The 22,859-nt window shown below is 32.0% G+C and overlaps 2 protein-coding genes and 1 long non-coding RNA gene across 4 annotated transcripts; 2 read left to right on the plus strand and 1 right to left on the minus strand.

Annotated features, from left to right (window-relative positions):
- Positions 1 to 74: 74 nt before the first annotated feature.
- Positions 75 to 9,576, plus strand: LOC148273234 (uncharacterized). Of its 2 annotated transcripts, XR_015824631.1 has the most exons (3): positions 75 to 4,529; positions 4,947 to 5,080; positions 5,918 to 9,576. It is a non-coding gene; the product is annotated as an uncharacterized LOC148273234 (long non-coding RNA). The 2 variants fall into 2 exon arrangements; XR_015824630.1 differs by having other exon boundaries at positions 75 to 5,080.
- Positions 9,577 to 13,779: 4,203 nt separating this feature from the next.
- On the plus strand, positions 13,780 to 15,178 carry RpL36A (ribosomal protein L36A). Its single transcript, XM_088238980.1, has 3 exons — positions 13,780 to 13,813; positions 13,964 to 14,137; positions 15,002 to 15,178. Exons 1-3 carry the CDS (start codon positions 13,811 to 13,813, stop codon positions 15,137 to 15,139), a joined length of 315 nt encoding a protein of 104 aa, XP_088095106.1. The 5' UTR covers positions 13,780 to 13,810; the 3' UTR covers positions 15,140 to 15,178.
- A 1,340-nt stretch (positions 15,179 to 16,518) lies between these two features.
- Positions 16,519 to 20,204, minus strand: CCDC53 (Coiled-coil domain containing 53). The gene is made up of 3 exons (XM_088238979.1): positions 20,057 to 20,204; positions 17,665 to 17,827; positions 16,519 to 16,867 (listed from the first exon to the last, which is right to left on the minus strand). Exons 2-3 carry the CDS (start codon positions 17,824 to 17,826, stop codon positions 16,574 to 16,576), a joined length of 456 nt encoding a protein of 151 aa, XP_088095105.1. The 5' UTR covers position 17,827; positions 20,057 to 20,204; the 3' UTR covers positions 16,519 to 16,573.
- Between the last annotated feature and the right edge of the window lie 2,655 nt (positions 20,205 to 22,859).

Here is a 22,859-nt window from a genome sequence, read left to right on the forward strand (position 1 = left end):
TGATTGGTCGGAATACCGGCTTTTTCCACAGTATTTAAGACGTTGAAAATTAATATTTTAATGAAATTCCTTTGTTTTATCATTAAAAATTGTACAGTTTTAATAATAAACTAATTGCCAAGAATGTGTTTGTACTTTCTTACAATTAACAAAAGAGGGGTTTAAGAGTAAAATTGCACCTAAAACTAGGAGGTTTGCGGCTATAATCGCACTCAAATAAGACTATTGTAGATGTCGCTAGTAACTCTCGTTGGCGGGGCATTTAAACGGACTTAAGAAAAGGAATAATTTGTAAACTATCTTGGCAGATTAATTTACAGTTACCAAATTCTGCTGAATAATGTCCTATTCATGGTATTTTTGGCAACTTATCCACAAAAGTAATGCTTTAAATATAAATGCATTACGTATAATTTATTAGAGTTACTGGTTCTCAGGCCTGGGGTCCTAAATACAAGCAGAGCTTGCCAGGGAGTTGCCGCGTTTTTGTCACCCGGAATAATAGAATGTATGCAAGAGTATGTCTTTATAAGTTCTAGACTTATGTTTGTCAGATTCAAGGTTGGATTGGCTAGGGTAATAATATTAATAGGATATGCTCCGGTGAATTCCGACTGCTAATCTGAGGATAAGTTTCCGATTAGTGTGATGAATGGGAAAAAAGAGAATGATAGAGTAGTACTTGCTGGAGATTTAAATGTATGGGCGGGAACTCAAAGAGACGGGATGGAATCCGCCCCAGGTATATTTGAAGATAAAAGGCAGAATGATAATGGAATAAGACTGCTAGAGGTATGTCTGGAATGGAACCTTTTTGTTTCAAATACATTCTTTGATCATAAGGAAATCCATCAGTATACGTGAGAGAGAGGCAATGAAAGGTCTATTATCGACTATGTAGTCATTGACTCTAGACTGAAACCTGTGACAGTTGATACGCGAGTGTACAGAGGATCCAAAATGGAAACAGATCACTTCTTGGCAGAATCGAGAGTAATCTTGTTTCACGGATGGCAGTCCCAAGACCCGCAAAGTACAAATGCCTTCTAGAGTCAAAATTGAAAAACTCCAAAACGATTGCATAAAAGATAATTTTTAAAGGGCCATAAATCGCAGACTATAATAATAATTCTGCTGAATAATGAGGAATATAGAGGAAGACCGAGAAAGATGAATGTGGGAAAATTTTAATATTGATGTTATGTGGAAATGTTTTAGAAATGGTTTGTGTGAATCGGGAATGGAAGTATGCAGTATAACAAAACAAGAAAGGAAGAAAGAAGGGTGATGCATGGTGGGACGATGGAATAAAAAGAGTAGTTCAAGAAAAGAAAGTAGCATGGTTAAATCTGCTGACTGAATAAAGCGGTTGGTAGTAGGTATGCTGAATTAAAAAATGTATAAAATGAATGCAAGAAGAGAGTGAAACAAGTTGTGTGTGAAGGAAAGTTATTGCTGAAAGTAAGAGAGGGAATTAAAATGACCAAGAACTAACAAGAAAATATAAAAATATTCTAGAAAGCGGTAAGAGGTAAAGATGGAAAAATAGTGACAAATGATAGTGGAATAAAAATGAGATGGAAGGAATACTTCAAGGAGGTGTATGAAACACACACAGGAAAAATGAGCACTGCAATACCTTCTCACGTTAGTTTAAATGCAGATGATGGTACCACAGAGATAAGTAAGAAGTGCTAGGTTTTGATAGTGTTGTTACAGAGTTTATAAAGGAGGGCGGTGAATTTTTTTTTGTGTGGATGCACAAGCTTTTTAACTTTTGAATTGAATGTTGATGGGTGCAGAGATAGAGGAAGACCGAGAAAGACATGGCATGACCAAATACAACAAATATTTAAAGATGGACATATCGACTCTTTTATGTATTTTTTTCTTTTTTATAATATGTACGTATTGAATATATGTTTGTAATGTATATGTTATATTTAAATAAATTAATTGAATTGAATTGAATCAAAATCTGGAATAATCAACGGATGTGCATGAGATGTATAATGTAGAGGAAGCGAGATCTGTAGCAAAGACAGAGTAATATGGCATTATATCCTCTCTGCTTACCCTTACAGAGAAACCGTGTGACAGTTTGTTTGTTGCATGTTTGTTTATTAGAGTAAAAAATAGTTACAAAGAATGCGAAAGTAAGAATTATCTGAAAGAAGAGGAAGGTATTAAAATGTCAGTCCATTTCTATGAAAATATAAAAGCTTTTTTGGAAAGAAGTGAAAAAGACAAAAAATTCCTCCAGGTGTTAAAGCATAAGTGTGATTAAATAAAATAAAAATAGTCAAATGATAACGAATGACGAAGTATTGAAAGAGAGGTGGATAAAATATTTTATATGAAAACACTGAAAGTGTCCATGCATAACAAATATGTTGTACAGAGGAAAACATGAGTGATGACACTGCATATGAGATAAGCATGGTAGAAATTAAGAGTGAGCTGAAATGTCTAGAGAGGTAAATCTTTTGGATAAGAGTTACTGTGGAATGTCTGAAGAGTTATAGTGCATCTAGTGGAAAGGCATACGCCTCTGGATTGAAGGACGGCAGTTAAAAGAGATAGAATGTATAGGTATTGGAGCTAAACTGGAAAATTTACCACTAAGCTTTTTGTTGTGCGCTGATGATGCAATTATTTTACCAAAAAACGTGGCACCATCAGCTATAAGATAAACCAAAATCTAAAGTTGGGTCATGTCAAAACCAGACACAACCAAAGGGCATATATGAAAAGATCTATGAATGTGAAGAAGATAGTAATGAATGTTAGGATAGACGTGTAGACGTAGAATTGATCAGTGTAAAGGCTATACCTGTTTATATTTTAACAATTTGTCAAATTGCGTTTCTATTTTTGAGATGCTAAAATAACCTAATTATGTTATAATCAGAGATTATTTCTCTTTTTAGTTTTGTGTCCACCATTGACGAGAATGTTAGTTCACATGGGTAAGATATGGCAAATGGCACTAACAATTTTGGCTATAGATAAGACGCTTGCCTCACACATAAAGGGTTCCAGGTTCGATTTTCAGTGAGATCACAGTTATGAAATGTGACTTTTTCAAACCTGTGTGTTGTGCTGTAATTAAGCCTCTTTACCTGTTGTAGTGCAAAATAAAGAAATATATTTCAAAGGTTCCCTTTTTCAAACCTGTGTGTTGTGCTGACTTTAGGCCTCTTTACCTGTTGTAATGCAAAATAAAAAAAATATTTTAAAGCAAAAATTAAGTTACAAGCGAGATGGCGAAAAATATTATTTCTTTTAAACCAAGATGTATTGGTATTGTTGAAGGACAAACTAAATAATAAAAAGGCAATTCTTCAGTAGAAAAAATTCACAGAAGCAACCCGCACACATTAAGCAAGTCGCTTTTGTCCTATGGTACTGTCCATAAACGTTTTCACGAGGACAGTACAGCTGCACGCAGTGAGGGTTATCGCTGTCCTGCAGAGATAGCCTACCGATCTTTCTCTGTGACAATGTCTTGGAACAATGTCCTGTCCTAAAAAAATCTGTTTACACGGGGATAAAAGGTTAAATCTTGGGATAGAACAATATTATATTGATTGTGTATGCAAATAATTGGTAGAATTAAATATTAAAATTTGATAAGGTATCCAAAATAAAATACTTGTATTGATAATGTTTTTATTTATTAGTTTGACAATGTCCTAACAAGACAAAAATCGACAAACTTTACACTCTTGTGTATTTAAAAAATAAACGTAGAGTCAAATCCAATGAAATTATTTTATTTTGGATACCTTACTAAATTTCAATATTGTATTGTCCACATGTAAACGATACTTTAATAATGTGGTCTCAATAGAAAGAAAATTAATATGTTGTCGTTGAAATCTTTGACATACAAGTAGTGTTATAAAATTAAAGTTCTGGAGGGTCGCCAGATTTTTTACTAGTAAAGGGGTAGGTAGTATTCAAAAAGGTTGAAAAACACTGTCATATACAAGATCTAATAATTTAGGTTTATCACTACTCCACGTGAATGAAAAAATATTTAGGTATTTTAATATGATATAATATTCTTTATGTCTATTTGATGTGCCTATAAGACTTGCTGAAATATAGAACTACGTACTGTGTTTGAATGAGGAGACACTTTTTTTCTGGAAATGGTGAGGTTGTACCTGCATACACAATAATTTTAAAGTAAGTATGTAGATTCTAATTTACCAAAACCTGTTAAACATTAAATATTTGGTTGGTACTCTGATCTGATTTGTAAAGTACATGAAGGTAAGATGATTAGTTTCATTTCCAATAAAATGTATACCCACACACAGGCCATGCCTTTGTGGGTTTTTTTTGTGTTTATGTAATAGTTTTTTTGTATTTGTAACTTATGTACGAGTATACCTATTTCTCTAATACTAATCTTCATTTAATTTCCTTTTTCAGGTTTTTTCAAGTTGAAAACATTCGTCCAGAGTTCTGGTTCTATCACACACACAGAACTGTATTTTTCATCCTACCAGGACCTGGAGGTATATTGCAAACACAAAATTCTCTCCTTTTCACTCTTACCATACCCAAAATTATTGTATAAGTATAAACCATGTGTGCCGATGCTTAGTGAAACACATGTAACTGAAGAAATAACAAATAATAAAGTAATGTTTCTGGCATACACGACTGTCGGATGTGATTCGTTCAGTCGGCATACAAGAGGCGTAATGCAAAGTAAAATTTCTTTCAAGATAATTTCAAATGAGGTTCTGCAAGAAACAAAACTCACGATGCTCACTATACAAGTTAAGAATAAATTTATAACAGGAATATTTGCAGTGTGTGTCCATAGAATTAAGAATAGTCAAGAAACTGCATATGAGCATCAAACAGAAGGCGACTAAACTACTCATAAATGAGTAGTTCTACGTTTTGACCCATTAGTTTCTTTGTAGATGTCGCTCAGTACGCAACTCCTGATTTGAATTCAACTATGCCGTGTTGTGTCCTTTAAAAGTGTGGAAATGCTGCTAGGATCTTAAAGAAACAGGATGGGATCACATTTCATGTGTAATTAGCAAATGAATGTGTAAGTAGCAAATACATTACTTAAAAATTGAATTATTTTTCTATCTGTCAAGATTGTCGAAGAAAAATTAAAATGGACATCGTTAGTGTTGCCAGGGTAGTAAAATTTTTACTCTACTTTGCTCATCTAACGAGAGAACTAACGAAAATTGGACCTCGGATTAAATAAGTCTGTGGTGGACATTTGACCGGCATTATCTTTAAAACATCGAATATTATTTAACATGATATAAAAATATCAGTTTTATGTAAAATAAATTTGTTTTTTATTTTAAGTTCAAAGTTCATTAATTAAATTACTCTTATTAAATGACCCCTTACTTATCTACTCTGTTGTGTCAATCAGTATTTCCGCGTGCACAATAAAATTTTAGAGAAATTAACAGATTGATTTTTTTCACCTTACATTTGTGTTATGATTATATTTTTTCCCATCTTGCAACATTACGCGGCGACATCACGAATGCGCGCGGCGAAAGTGGGGCATAGTGATGGGATTTTTGGACACAGTCCGTTGTATTCAAATATGATTCTACGCTCATCTGGACTATTCTTAATTCTATGGGTGTGTCATTCTTCTAATCAAAACCTTAATTTTTTTATTGGATCTTTTCGAAGATTTGTGTCAAAAAACATGGAATAAAAGAGGCAAAAACAAAATTCCAGCCATAGAGGTGTGCATAGAGGTATTGATTGCAGCAAAGAAAAAATAAGTATGGATCCTCAAAAAGAAAATTATAATAATGAAACATCTGTATGCGAAGTAAATTATGGATAATATAGTTTTGTGATGAAAGTATTCGATAATGTCATGCCTACTAAAAAACTGATATTTCAGAAAACTAACCAAAACAACAACCCATGTGTGAACTTCAGAAACGGAGATGACGCATACATAGTTGCCCAAAGAATTCAATCAAATGAAGAATGGAAAATATGAAAAAAAATAATAGGAAACATAATGCATCTGAATTTAATATTTTTTAATATAGTAACTGAAAGTATTTTTTGACATTTTAAGTATAATGTAAGTTATAACTAGTTTTTTAAGTTTCTTTTACAACTATTTAAATAAATACATTACATTACAAAAACACATAAGACAAGAACTGAAATACCGATTGCAGTGCTTTTTATAGCTTATTTCAGTTAAGATAATCAGTGTTACACCTTATGAGATTTGGAGGATAGTAATGTTTTTAAACTAACACTTTAGTTTTCAGTTTACCGTGGGGTTGATAGTATCCAAAATGGCAAAAATCATATATAATATAGATTACATCACTCGCATGTCTTGCATTTTTAAATTTGGTGAGTGTGACGAGTGAATGCGGAAATAAAATTCTGCATTTTATTATTATAAATTTATGTAATGCCATCACCATATCAAATGGAATAAACTATATGTATTGTTGTGTGAGGATATCGACTGTTCATCACTATGACGAATGAAAAAAGCGACACAATAATAACTCCCTAGGTGGTGAAACCCAGTCTTTGTCTACAAACATTTGGACAAACTAAAAATGTTGTTCAATAATATTTTCAAATGATCATCAACATATTTTGCTAAGACCTGTGTATCTCTGTTCTATCATTACAAAATAAATTATCAAAATGGTTCACAAGGTTCAACTGTTAATGGTCATGAAATAACTTACAAAATGTCTTACATAAAGGAATATGCTTTTTAGTAAAGTGTTAATGAGGTTCGAATGAAATATATTTTAAGTACATTTATGCCACACACGAGTTTAATATTAGTTAGAACAAAAGTTTTGGGTATTCAGAATTACCCTTCGTCAGGTGTAAATATAAACTGAAACAATATAATTATACAGAATACTATTTATTTATTTACACTTAATATACATATCAGGGCGAGCATATTGCCTTACGGCAATTTCTTTTTACCTACCCAAACTGTTTAGTTTGATAAAATTAAAACCAACTACAGTCTATCATACATTATGTACTAATTACTAATTAGCACCAAAGTGTAAACTCTAATTTTATGAAAGTTTAGTAAATTATTTATCTTCGCAATATTTTAATTTATTGCACATCACCAAATGTTAGAAAATTTATAATGGAAAAAATAACACAATATTTTTCTTAGGGACCATCGAGTTAGTACAGTGGTGACTGGTGACTGGTGACTAGTCCTCGCTGATGGAAATAATACTCCAGACTAAAAGTATATCCCTTTGCAACTGCTTTCATACGAGGTAAACACCTTTCGCCAATGTGCCAAAAGTGCACAAACATGTGATTATCAAATTATTCCTAAACGACACATATCTTTTCCAAAAATGTAGGTTTTTAAGGATTTTTTTTTCAAATCAAAAACTTTAGTGGAGTAAACAATCGAAATTCAATCCGCCCGTTACAAAGGGACAATATGTAAATTTATGATTTTTTTATTATATTTGTATATCATCGATGGAAATCCACATACCTCAAATTTGATGATTTTAGAGGAGAGAGATTAATGGGTTATTTTTTTATGTGTGTATAGTAAAATTATGGATGGTTTTTTTTAACATTTAAGCAAGTTGAGTATTCAGTTTTCTATATTTTTTTTGTGCACATCAGTAATTTATTAATACGTAGACCAAAAAAATTACACCATCTAGGGGATTTTAGAACAAGATACTTTTCAAATATTAAAATTTTTATTAGCATCATATAGGTATATGTGACAACATGGCGCAAGAGCAAAATTCTCTTCTTTCGGATATGGATACCTCTAATATTATCGGTAATTTGGATAAAAATATAATAGATAACATTAGTTAAATATCTGATAGTGATTTATTCCCAGATGTTTCACTTAAGAATAAAGATTACACCCCAATAACATTAATATTTTACACAAAACACCAATTTTTTGTGCACGTGACAGATTTATCATTTTCCAAAAACCAACTTTCCACATTCCGTTCAATGATGAATCATTAAATAAATGTTCCTCTTTTCAAACTTAACTTCAAAAATGAATTATATTTCATTAAAAAAATTGCTATTAATAATGGAAGAACAATTGATTTAATACGCTTAAATAGAAAACTAAATCAATCAAATAAACTATTTTTAAATCCTGCTAATAGTAATTATAATAATACTGATAATGATAATAAATGGAGAAAAATTCTTTACGTAAATACTATACCCACTATTGTATCCAATTTTTATCAAATAATATCAAACCTGCTTTTTATACAAATAACAATATTGGTAAATTATTGCTTAAAAATAAAGATGAAAATAGTTTATTTAATAATTCAGGTGTTTACCGGTTATTTGTTTATTTTTTATTTATTTTTTCTTTTATTAAAGAAGGTAAAAACACGAACAGAAAATATAAAAGGAAAAATAATGAAACCCACTAAACCGCGAAACCGGCTTGTCAGCAATTAAAATTCAATTCTTGTCTTTCAGTTTACTTTGGAAGAACATGAAGAAATTTTTATATTTTTGTTAAAGAACACATGAGGTGTCTTCACAATAACAATTTCTTAACTTCTTAAAAATAACAAAATTAACAAATCACCTAATCAATTTTTAATTAAGATACAGGGGTTCAAATCTTACATCCAAAATAATAAAGGGTTAAAAGTAAATAATATGGAAATATTTCACATTAGGAAAGCTTAAAAAAATAATGTTTCTTTGATCAATAATCAAACTTTTCAATGCAGCCTGTTATACGAAGTTAGATTGTAATGGTCACCCTCTACCTTTTAAACTCACGCTCCTCCCTCTTATTTCAACTATTTCTCCTACAACATAAAATATTTTCATAACCTAATCAATGCATGTAAATGTTGCTTATTAAAATGCATGTCGTGTTGGTTTTACATTTTTGTGCAACAACTATGGTGAAGGTGCATAGTGGGTTTTGCATGTTAGTTTAATTGGTGTCCTGGCGAAGAAATAGATATGTCTCGAAACTGGTAGACATAGAAAAGTCAGTAAGTGGTTACATACAAATATTTAATAACATTTAGTAAGTATTGGTAATGTTTTATTTTATTAAAATATGAATAAGCACTCAATAAGCAACATACGTGTAATGGACGGTTACGGTTTGCGCTTGCAATTTTTTACCCAAATACCTACGGCCCGTTGTATTGCTGTAATCTGTAGCTAACTTCATGGGTCATAATCATATAATGGTTTTTCTCCGTATGGGCGACTCTATTAGATTATTACTTTAAGAATAAGTAATTCTATTGATTGATTTGGTGTTTATTTTGTAGAACTCCATATTTAAACTTTATTTGGGCATTTTCAAACGAATGTCATTTTCAAACGAAACTGTAAAAATAAAATAAAGTGTTCAGTAGATTCAAATCAGTGTTTGATTTCTAATTATAAGTATAAGTATATTATAACTATTGCATATTTTATTATACTAAGTTAGAAGTAAAAAAAATTCTACACAATAGTATATCAATTTCAACTTGAGTCTAACGTCAACTTCTAGTAAGTATTACATACAAAACGTCGGAAATTCCAGCAAGATATCTGTAGTAGATTCCAGCCACTGGTCAATGATTGAATGGGTAACATTGACCAGCCTTAAAAGTACCAGCCTTAGGCTTAGTTACTCGTATTTATAATTTGGAATTTTTAATTATATTCCATAAATCTGCTCCTGAAGCGACTCAAAAACCGAAAATAAACAAGTAATAACTGTTCTGATACAATTATTACATATATTTAAAGCTGAGAATCAGTCACAAATAGTGTATCTTACGGTATGGTATGTGTATATTTTTTTTAATAATCAAAAGTCAGCCTCTGGCTCAAAATTAAGAAGATGCATTTAAGGAAAAGCGAACCGAAAACTTTTAATAGAAGATACGAACAAAAAGTATAGACCTGAGTTTTGATTCAAACTTAAACATAAAATTATTTAATGATAGTTTTGTTTCTGTCATAAGGGGACAAGTACCTAAAATTCCGAAAAAAATAGGGACAAGGATAAAAGGGAATTAAGTGGTGTATAAAATATATATTGTTTCTTTCAAAATATATTTTCTTTCTAGTTAAATTATTGTTTTTGGTCAAGCTCTGAAAATTACTCTATTTAAAAAAAAAACTTAAACTTATTTATCTATGTTTACGTTTTTATTATGATTTTAACCAATTAAAATATAATATAAATATTTGCTACTGTAATTGGATCGGCATCCGAAGAATAAACTGATCTTCTTGACTTCATTTACCATTTATATTATGTGGTTGAGATTTAATATACTTGTAAACCTGGGCACTTTGATACATGACAGCTAGATATCTGTAGTCTGTGCATGACAGATGGCAGTAGGCATAACCATAGAATAACAACAGTTGAACTCGCATAAGATATCTGTAGTCTGTGCTCGCATGCATCCAAATAAAGCAATGTGAATGTAGCTATGGTTAAAATACATGTCATGTCAATGATTCTAATAATATAATTTGGCCATTCGGATCTTTAGCACATCTAGGTTTAATTACTATTAGCGATTTTTTGTTATTATTTGTATTTTGTCACGGGTCGATTACAATTTTTCAAAGGCGAAAATTTTGACGTTTAATTTCTAGATCGTAATTAAAGACGTACCTAATCATATAATTTTAGAACAAAATAATTATTTACTGTGATATTTAATCGAAAATGATTTCCAAAATGTGTACAGTGCCGAAAAAATATTTTTAATAATCATAAACATCTTTTACAGTTCCAATTGAATAGAATCCGTTATTTGGTTTGTTAAATAAAATTATCACTTTTGAAATTCGCACGTAAGTGTGATTGGTCACCATAGTATTAAATATTTATATGTTGGTCACTTGTTTTCCAAATGTCAGTTTGACCACTACAACACTAGTTAACATTTCCAATAGACAAAAAACTTAATAATGACCATAAATTGTGCAGAGTAATTCAATAATAAAACCACGTTCAGTATTTTCATATTTTACTATTTGTTGATATATTATATATTTATTTTTAAATACGTTTCAAAGATTAGATGAAATCGTCGATTTATAACCTAATTAATTATTTTATTCAAAAGGTTTTATTTAAGAACTATTTTGATAGGTTGGGTTAGAATATGGAGCGCTGTTTTTTTTATTTATTTGTTGCGCATCAGAAAAAGCACAAGAATAATGACGATATTTGTGTTGATTTATGTCAGAAGCCGCTTCTCAGGAAATGACTTTGTGACGTAACTAAATTTATTTATAAGAAATTCCGAATTCCGAAAAGCCGAGATATTGTTATAAAAACGAGGATGTTTTTGTTAAGTGACGTTAGCTGGCGCTACTCAAGAGCGACTTTGTGACGTTAAAAAATTCATGGTGTAGCCGAAATATGTGACGTTAGCAAAAACATCCTCGTTTTTATTACAATATTTCGGCTACACCATGAATTTCTTAACGTCGCAAAGTCACCCCTGAGTAGCGCCTGCTAACGTCACTTAACAAAAACATCCTAGTTTTTATTTCAATATTTCGGCTACGCCATGAATTTCTTAACGTCGCAAAGTCACCCCTGAGTAGCGCCTGCTAACGTCACTTAACAAAAACATCCTCGTTTTTATAACAATATTTCGGCTTTTCGGAATTCGGAATTTCTTATAAATAAATTTAGTTACGTCACAAAGTCATTTCCTGAGAAGCGGCTTCTGACATAAATCAACACAAATATCGTCATTATTCTTGTGCTTTTTCTGATGCGCAACAAATATTCTAACCCAACCTATTAAAATAGTTCTTATTCAGGGGTGACTTTGCGACGTTAAGAAATTCATGGCGTAGCCGAAATATTGTAATAAAAACTAGGATGTTTTTGTTAAGTGACGTTAGCAGGCGCTACTCAGGGGTGACTTTGCGACGTTAAGAAATTCATGGCGTAGCCGAAATATTGTAATAAAAACTAGGATGTTTTTGTTAAGTGACGTTAGCAGGCGCTACTCAAGAGCGACTTTGTGACGTTAAAAAATTTATGGTGTAGCCGAAATATTGTAATAAAAACGAGGATGTTTTTGCTAAGTGGCGTTAGCAGGTGCTACTCAGGGGCGACTTTATCACGTGACGAAATTGTTTTATAAGAAATTCATGGTGAAGCCGAGATGCGTGGTGTTTCGAAAAATATCGGTGTAGGTAGGCGCCTAGTTATAATACAATTTTTGTATATGTATAATTATTATTATTGTATTTGTATACTTATAATTTAAATATATTTATGTATAATTCTTATTTTAATATGTTTATGTATTAATCGCTATTTTTTTCCAATTATTTTTAATCGCTATCCCGTTTATAAATTATATTTGTAACACTTAATAATACATTTTTAAAATCATTAAATGTTATTTTTGTATTTTCTTTAATATTATTGTTCATGTAAATTCTATATTATTAGTTCTTCTAATTTACTCCACATATTTTTTAATTACAAAAAATAAAAATGCGACAGGACAAAATTGGCAAAGCACAAAACAAAATAGGAAACAGGAGAGTAAAAGAACTGAAAAATGGAACGCATTCAAAAAGATCTCTTTGACAGATAAATGATTAGACGTCCGTATTAACTTCTCCAAAGGTATTTTCGCAAACGAGTGGAGGCGTATAAAAAAAAAAGGTATTTAAAAATTTAATCAGTATTCAAAAACTGCTTTGAGAAGGGAATATATGAATGCTGCATTTTCTGGGTACGTTATTATATGTGATTGAAATGATCATTGATTATATTCTACATAGTGCAATGAAGGTTTTATCTATTTAATTGATAAAAATCAATAGTTGAAAGGGGTGTTTACGGTGGATGTCATACATAATGCACAGTAATCACAATCACAGGTTGTGAGATCCGTAAATGCTTTGACTTCCATATCCATACAAAATCTTTTATCTACGTTAAGATTAATAAACTTACTACCTACGCTGCCCTTATAAATCTATTTAAATCAAACTTTAGTTGCCAGAATTCCACTCATATGCTTGGAAGCTACAAAACGTTTTGATAATTCAGTTTCCATGTATAAGAAATAGGTATTTCATAAATAAATTTAGTAAAAAGATTATAAATTCAAACTTTCCATGCGTTCTGTAGTTGTATGACGTGTTGTAATCTTACTCTTTTTACGATTATTAAAAACTAAATTAAAAAAAAATAATAGTCAATTAAAAAAAAAACCTAAAACTGGGGACTGAATTTCTTACCATTCATGGACTATGTCAATGCAAACTGCTGTGTTATCTAGCTTCTATCTATTATTGAAAGAAAATATTTTATCATAATTAAGGAGTAACTAAAATCCCAACCAACCGCGCTCCTTTGCAAAATATTTGAGATGCTTATTGTAAAACGCCCCTAATGTATTTTTACTAAAATGACCCATTATCAATTATCCAAAAAAAAAAAAAAATAACATTGCGACTTAGATAAGATCATTTGACAGTTGAAAATTCGGAATGAATCTACGCAAAAATTCAGATGGGATCTTAAACGTAAAGTTTACCAGTGTATAAGAAAGTAATATGGAGTAAGCATTTACAGGGCTTTTATTTATCATTGCCTGGTTTGTGTGATCACTTTGCACAGCGGCGTATCTAAATTCAAACCATAGAGATATTTTCGTTTACCTTACCATAGAGTGAAGCTTTTTTTTTGTATGGCAGTCCCATCTGACATCCGGCCTTTTGAGTTTGCGATTTGACGGATTTCGCCATGGTACACAATTTGTTTTGAATTTTTAACTTATCTAATAACATCGGGCTTGTTTAAATCTGATTTTATTCGAATGATCTATTTTCACTATCAGTGATATATGTGAGTGCTAATTTCAGTGATATTTATAAAAGTACTTCTATCTTATTTCAGGTTAACGTACCGAAACAACGTCGTACTTTCTGCAAAAAATGCAAGGTTCACAAGAGCCACAAAGTCTCGCAGTACAAGAAATCAAAAGAAAGGCAGGTTTCGCAGGGAAGACGTCGTTACGATAGAAAGCAGCAAGGTTATGGGGGCCAGACAAAACCTATTTTCAGGAAGAAGGTTTGTTATTGTTCATATGTCTTAAAGCTATGTCTAATGACATGGTCTTTGAATCTTTAACTTTATATTATTTTTTTATAGTTAATGATTAACGCTCGATGCATAGAATCATGCTTTAATAAAAACAAATAAAACTTTGATGACAAAAATAAGTAATATTTTTTTTGTAAATATGTATGTTGTTTTTTATTGCCTTATTAAATAATCTAATAGCCAATACACACTCTGTTAGATATCCTATTTTAGTTTTGAGGCATTCACTGTATACGGCATTAATCATTAAAATATTTGTGTATCTTGTTAATGTTATCTTAAAGCACAAAAATAAATTTCTAAATATTCCAGGTGGTAATCATCCAACTTAAATACATGACCTAAACTGTAAACCTAAAATCTTGTAAAAATATCCCAGGGGATAAATTCTGCATTAAATACTCGTTATCAAACAAATTGTGACAAACCTGAAAATATTATTTATCTTTTTAAAAATTTATATTTCTACTATCAAACATCCCAAATTATGAACAACTGTGCTTGAAAATGTAAATAAAGTTGAGATAGAACAGGAGTCAAATCTCTGATCTGTTAAATCGCAACAATAATAGGGTACTAAGTCCCGGTTCTATTACAGTTTCATTAAGCATAAATTAATATGTTCAATGTTGATGTTATGTTTTTTATGCTAAACCTTGAATATAAATATTTAAACAATTTGAGGTAGCAAAATCGCTGATAGTATCACTGGGTTCTCACTGATTTTCTCTGGAGATGTTCTGGTGTGCCTGTCTTTTTATCAAGTTTCCCCACCCTTATTTGTGTAGTGATTGTGTAGTAATTTAATCTCGAGTATTATATATTTTATAGGCTAAGACCACAAAGAAGATCGTTCTGAGATTGGAATGTACTGATTGCAAATTCCGCTCCCAAGTAGCCCTAAAGCGATGCAAGCACTTTGAGTTGGGAGGAGACAAGAAGAGGAAGGGACAAATGATTCAATTTTAATTGAATGTAATTAAGCCGAATAAAAATCCTTAAAACATCGCCTAGTTTTTTTTCTTTAATGGATACTCAATTCACATTGATGTTTAACAAAGGTATAGTTAAAATTCACAATGTGTGCCTTAAAAATGTGTTGATACAACAGGTGCTAAATTTATTATACTCAAGATCATCATCATCATCAGCCGTCTCTTGTCCAATGGTGAACATAGATCTAATCCAGCCAATAAAATCCCATCCAACCACTTCCTGCAACCCGTCTTATGTCATCAGACCACTTTGCCTGAGGGCTACTGACACTTCTGCCTGTCCTGGGTTGCCATTCTGTATGCGCCCGCTAAAATATGCACCTTCCCAGGACCTTGGCTTTTGCATTGCGTCGCTCATGACTGCGACTCCCCTAAACAAAGCAAAAGCTGGTTCTGGAGGAAGGGTCCTTTTTTCAACTCGCAAGGGGATCACGGGATGTTAAATATTATATCAATAGATGAAAAAAATATATAATTTGAACAAGAATGATAGAGGGAAGAGTGCTGTGCATAGTTAGTGCTACAAACTGGCAGATGAAATAAATATTTATTTTGTATCATGCAAAAGGAGGCATTAAAATTAATTCTGGAGAGTAGGTTTAAAGAGTTTACAATGTTTTGAGTATGTCCAAATGTTTGTAGACGGGCTAGATTTACTCACTAGGGAGTTATTTAGATCTAAATTTGTCAAAACAGACTCAAACTCTGTTGCAACAAATTTAGATCTAAATAACTCCCTAGGGAGGAAATCCAGCCTGTCTAACATTTGGACATACTCAAAACATTGTTGATTAAACTAACTGGTATAAGAAGTTTAAAAATTGTCTTCAGGCGTTGCCTAGTAGTTAAATTGGTTCACACGGATGAATCTCGCACACATTTCAGTTTTTTTACTTCACAAAAGTCAACAGATGGAAGAGTTAAGAAAATGTGGATGTTATAACAGGGGCAGAATGGTGGATGTTACACAGTGTGTAAAGTGGCCACTTAAACGATAGAGATAAGCTCTGTAAATGCCTGGAATTCCATATTCTCTTCTCAAAAATGTTTCCCTCTCTGTTGTGACAAAATTTAAGAGTACTTTATTATTTATATAGATACCATAATTCAGATATAGTGCGTCTATTTTCAAGAGTAAATTTTAAATATTCCATGAATATGATGAATTTTCAATACCTTGAACATAAAAAAAAAATGAAACAGGTATTTTAGTTTTCCAGCAAGTATTAAGTTTATATAAATAGATTGAAACAATTATACCTGATTATCGTCTGACAGATATAATCTGCAATAACTGTATGGATTGAAAAAATAAGTCACAATGCTGATTTTTATAAAATGAAAACAATGCGGTTTTTATCCATCGACTTTACTTTCATAAAAAAAATACTTTGGTTATTTATATGAATCAACTTTCTAAAACATTAGGATCCAGTCCTTCTTGAATTATTTTTAACTTAACAGCTTGTACGGGAACACCAACTTGCACCATTTTGAAAAACCTGTCGTATATTGGGTCTTTAGGTTTTAATGGTTGGATAGAATCTTCACTTGCTACCGGTGGTTCATCTTCGATTGGTTGAATATTAGTTTCAAGTGGTTTAACATTAGGTTCAATGCTACCTTCTACAGTGCTTAATATTTTCTCTTCTTGTGTTTCGACAATTTTTAAAGTTTCTTCCATATCCGGTATAGAAGACAACTATAAAAAAATATGTACATTTCGTTAAAAGCATAGAGGACAATAAGTTTTATGGGAAATGACATAAAGCTTTTTCAGGCATTTAAATCAAGTATTGAGGCAATTTGTCATTAAATATTTGGTTTCCTGATCTTGCAGTTTGTTACCGAATCTCTGTCTAAATAGTAGTTCAACGTGATTTATATTTATAACTTTTAGTTCGAAGTTGGCTTGGGTAATAAACAATTTAACTACAAATAATGTTTTGCTGAAAAACATTACAGTACTCTTACAGTATTCAATAGAAGCAATATAATATTTTTCATTTTTAGTCTGTATTTAATTGCAACAAAAGTTTCTTGTTTAAATTGGACATACTCAAACATTGTTGAAAAATTTCTTGATTCGTAAAATATATGTTTTACATTCACGTTTACATTTACGTTTTATGAATTACATTCTTTAGTCTTTTGATCAGTTTTTAATTTTATTATAAAGAATTTATTCCAAATATAATAAGGATATATTCTAAATATATGTAAGTACATATAATATTTTACACAACTAAAGAACAAATGAGAGGGTAACAAACAACCCCTGTAGATAACATATAAATCAAAAGTAAAATAAGTATTTTTTCCAAACTATTTGTTATTTTTATAGTACCTGTGAAATTTATATAAATGTATTTTTCTATGTCCAAATAAAAATATACTTCATACAAATAATATGATCAATATCACTGATGACCAATAATTCACATTTGGCCAAAGTTAATTTAGTTTAAAAGCATCACAAAATTGGGTAAGTTAACTTACTTTGCTTTCTAATATTTTTAATGAGGCTTCAATTTTCTGCATTTTAATTTCATAATTTACTAATTTTGTTTCACACTCGTAGGCAAAATTATTCAAAAACTGGACTGTTTTTAAAACAAAATGGTTTATGAATGCCAGCATACGCTTTTGATGAAGAGCCATCCTGAAAAATAAACAGATATAATTCAAAAAAGTAAAGTGAGCTAAACTCAAAAAGACAAATTAAAAGCGATTAAAACACTTTTTTAATTTATTGGCGCGTATAAAAATCATAGAGAATATACAACCATGAAAGGCTGACTTCCTCATTTCAGTCAATTAATACTTGCAAGGGTTAAAAGCGGTAAGATTTTACTCAATAGAGTTACAACATAAACAGGTCCATCCAAATAAAAAGGATGAATGTGAAATCCATCAGACTAGACGATTATTCGAGAGGCTTAAAGTAATGGGGAAGTTCAGTAGTTTTTTTTCAATTTTTATACTATGATTTTTTTTAAAGTTTTTTATTTCTGAAATAACTCCGCGAGTGACGTCAGAGATTATCTTTCACATATTCTCGATTAGTTCTGGCCATTGGTCCATTGACGGCAAGCGAACCGGAAATCTTCCATAACTCTCTTATCATTGGCTGATTCATATGAACTAGTGACGTCGTTTAAAGTAGTTTGTTTTTATTAAAATATTTTTCTCATACATTTTCAGGAAACTGCCATACAATTGAATGCTCCAATTTTTACAGCGCGCAAGAAAACATTTATTGTGTCCGATTTTCCATAGGACTGAAGTTCCTCATAGCCAGTAACAGTAGTAGGTAATGGATTGTCTAGTTGGAGAATTAAATTTGATGTGGGTGTTGAAAAAAATATTTATTCAACACCCAGAGGGGTCTGAAAATGAACAGTTTAACCCTGGACACTTAACGTTTGTACGTACCTCATTAAACCTAACCATTCGTCGATTCCACAAACAATTTTAGAGGTGAATATTTCTAATCAAAAACTAATTTATATAAATTTTGTCAAAAACTATTTTTATAAGAATATTTTTTATTATGGCATTAATTTTTAGAACTTGGAGAACATGACTTAATGTGTATATATTTATTGAAAAAATAAAGGTAAAATTGCCTTATTTTCTTTAGCGAACTAAAATTATAACATTCGCTTTACTAAAAAAATATATAAAAAACTAATATTTAAAAGCGTAAGTTGCGCAAAAATAAATTTTTTGCTCACCACAAATTGCGGTGTTACGTTTTGATGGGTCAGTTTTCGAATGCGCCTTTTTGTAAGGAGCAAAGCCCAAAATATTATTATTTTTTTTATTATTGGTATTTCAGTAGGTTGAAAATCATTGCTGGACGTTGACTGACCATCGCCTTGACTTTCATATTTCTTTGCAGCTAGTAAATCTTTCTTTATGTGCATTGGTATTGTGAGAATTTCTTAATCGGATTTTGAGCCATAGTTCTATAAGTTGCGAACGCAATTTTCTCTTCTTCTTGTCATATCTGATTGGTCATGAATTGGTCAAATAATAGGATCTATTATACTCTTTACTGCACGAGCTGGTTCTCTGGCAACTAGTACAAAATTTATAGCTGCTGCTCTGCCTGAAGTACGCCCTTTACTCGTGGCTCAAACATGACTGTTCCGACTGTGGATATAACTTTGTGATAAAGTCAAGATACATTAATTGGCGGAGATGTCTTCAGATAGAATAGGCTGTGGTTGTAGTTCCAACATATAATCCAGTAAACCAGATGAGAATCGTCCTGAGCATTCAGTTGGTTATCCTTACTGTCGGACGGGTAGTGGTCGTCTTGAATATCACTTTCCGCATCATCAATCTGCACATTGTCGTCATGTTCGCCATCAGATGATCCTCTAATTAACTGATGTCATTATCTTCTAATAATAAACGCGTGATATCACCATCAGGCGTAGCAAAAAACAGTAAAAGTATTATGACTAGTCACAAAAAAATATACACTAACCCTAACCATTCATCGAAACGACGAGTAGATTTGCAATTTCTTGAAAAATTGTGTACCTACCCGTTGGACATAATTGTCTCCCGAAAGACAATGGAAAGCAATGAGTTGATAAGCAACAACACGATCATCGACATGCGGGGAAAAAAGAGACAGCGTATTTGCTATCGCGTATTCGTCGATATTTAACGAAGGTAAGGTTTCTAGGGTTTAATATACATAAAGTACGTAAGTAAGACTGCGAATCCTCCAAGCTAAGCAAAAGTTTATTCAAGGGGGGGGAGGACCACCAGATATTTTTCTACCCGCAAGCAGGTCGCGCATTCAAAAATGTTAAAAAAACACTGAGTTATACCAAAAATATTTGAAAAACAAGATTAATTCATTAATACTTACTTTTTACACTTTATTAGCCTTCTTCAGCTTTTATTGCCTTGGCACAGATTATGAAATTACTTCGGTCACTCTTTAAAGTCCGACGATTTGCACAGACTAGATATATTATTTTAAGTATACTGAAATTCAAAACTTGTTTTTGTTTATTGATGACGGCTGTCAACGTGCTGTCAACTCAATAATATTTCATATCCGTGTTTAGTCTGTGGTTATAATTCTACTCACAAAATTTATTCTACATTATCTCTGCGTTACACCAATACCTACTAGATCTAAAAGCTTTGGCAATCAAAGCGCCCCTAGCGGCAGAATCGGGTTAAAGAGGCCATAGCGGACCCTATAAGTTCTATTGTAAGCCGTGTGTTTTTCATACATCTGCGAATATATTCCTCCATTTTTCGTCTGACAAACCACCGCTCGCTCGCGTTTTTTTGCTTTAAAAGTGGTAAATTGCTCTTAAAATAAAATAAAAACTTTTCCTGCATATCTATGAAAAAAAAAAAAACATAAAATAGTTAATAAGTGCTGTGTTCCCAATTGCAAAGGAAATCATAAATCTGGTCAAAAAGTTTACACTTTCGTGTTGTCCACTGACCCGATTTTAAGTTTTAAATGGCTTTAAACTATACATTGAAGACATTTTACACCAACTAAATACTCCGAAGTATAAATATATACCTATTTAAACATCGTTTTACTAAAAAATCATCACTAAATATTAGTCTCTTTGACGTAAACTCTTAATTAGCTTAAGCTTTATGATTGTGTATTTTATATACATTTGTCATTTAATGCGCATTATAAATGTATTGGTTTATCATACGAGTTTGTTCTGTTTATTTGTAGTATGTGAAAATGTATGGTTTGGATAAATGATGGGTAAATAATCCTCAAAACAAAATTTAAAATTGTACCCATTCTGTCAAGACAAGTTTTTTTAAACCTTAACTTAACTTGGAAACCAAGGCACTCTGATACATGACAGTAGACATAACCATAGAAAAACATAACACTTGAACTGTCATGCATCTTTTTCAGGAATAAAGCAATTCGAGCGCAGCAATGGTTGAAATACACTTGTCAATGATCATAATAATATACACGACACCTCACCGTGTGTATAGTTGAACTGTAGATAGGGGTGGCTCTGTAGCTGCTGTTGTCCGGCTATCTCGGATAAGATAGACTTCTCTGGCTGGGTCAGCGGTGATATGCTCCAAAAGGGCAGGCGGCGGAGAGAGCAACTTTATTTACAAAAAACAAACAGGTTTTATGTGAGTTTTATCAATTCATATGCACCGTGTCGCTATCGGACAGGGTACGGGACAGCATACATAAGCCGCAGGAGAGAGCGAGAAGGGGTCGGGCTGCCCCGGATAAACTCATAGCACGCCCTCTCATTGGCTGGACATTTTAAGATTTTATTTATGAAGCTAAATAACTCCCTCGGTATATATTTCACATAAAAATGAAGTATGTAGGCATCATCCCCGTGTCTTAATTAATGCATAAATAACACGGGAAAAGATCCTACATACTGATTAAAAAAGTGACACACGTTTTAGCGGGATTTAGTGAGGCCTAGTACCTCACAATCCTACACATATTTGTGACTAGAGTCTCGATATTCTAACGCATGCCCTCGCAAGTGACATAATAAACCGTTTTTATTAAAGGGGCAGCTTATTAGATTACAAAATCGAGACTCGTAGCCGAAAAAAACATAAAAACCCAACATATAAAAAAGTTCGTAAAAAAACTGATGCCAGTTATTCTAATTGAAGCGCCGCATGTAGCCCTAGCGATGACTCGAAAAGCTCCAGCTGCCATCGGGGTCTAACAATTTCTCGGTGCCCAGTCGAACATTTTTCCTCGTTCAGCAATCATCTCCGTCTATGAGCCCGAACAAGGGCGGCTAGGCTTGATGATTTATTTTCTCTTGTTTGAAGGAAGGAAGGCTGATCTGGGGTTACTCCGTGTGCATCCGCAGACGAAAATATATTTTTAAAGACAGAGTAATCTTTACTCTCTACCCCCCGACCTGGCTTTTTACTCGACTTCACTTCACCATGGACTTGGATTTTGGACTTCTCTCCCTACGGATTCCTGGCCACGGCGAATAGGACACTTCAACCTGAAGTAAGATGTCCTTCTTAGGACATCTCCGGCCTTGACGAAACGCATCTGTGGACCGGGTCGTGCGCTCTAGTGGCTAAGCGTAACCACAACACGATGCCAGTAGCGCGTTAGCTATACGTTTTTTCCCTGCTACTGTCTAAAAAGTCATAACAAGTTTATGTAAAGTATTACTTAATTTGAAGTAATAATTAAATTTATACTATTGTGTTAGTTTATAGTAAATTACGAACAAGATCATGACCAGAGAATCAACAAATGATTTATCACGATAAACAAAAATGCAAATTTCTTTTATGCATTTTTCTATAATAAAAAAACTAAAATTTCAGATGTCAGATGATTTGATTTCCAATTTTCCTTTTTTCAATGGTTAAAACTCTAGGAAAATCAAAGACAGTAAATTTTTTGCTATCATGTGTTGGAGTGCCCACGTCTTGAAGTTGCCCCTTATTTATTTATTCATATTTTTTCCATTAAAAACTACGTGAATAGGGTTACCCGTGCTGAGGACCTGTCTTTAGGAATTACAGGTATTTATTATTTGAAAAATATACATAGTTAAATACCTGGGTCCTCAGTTACCCGTGTGACAGAAGCTTTGAAAAACTTATAGGTCAACAGTTCACAGCACTAAAAATTTTTATCACTAACTAATGTCAAAAAT

Source organism: Micrasema longulum, unplaced genomic scaffold (genome assembly GCF_059751315.1).
Source record: "Micrasema longulum isolate JH-2025_06_02 unplaced genomic scaffold, ASM5975131v1 h1tg002029l, whole genome shotgun sequence".
NCBI classification, from domain to species: Eukaryota; Metazoa; Arthropoda; class Insecta; order Trichoptera; family Brachycentridae; genus Micrasema; species Micrasema longulum.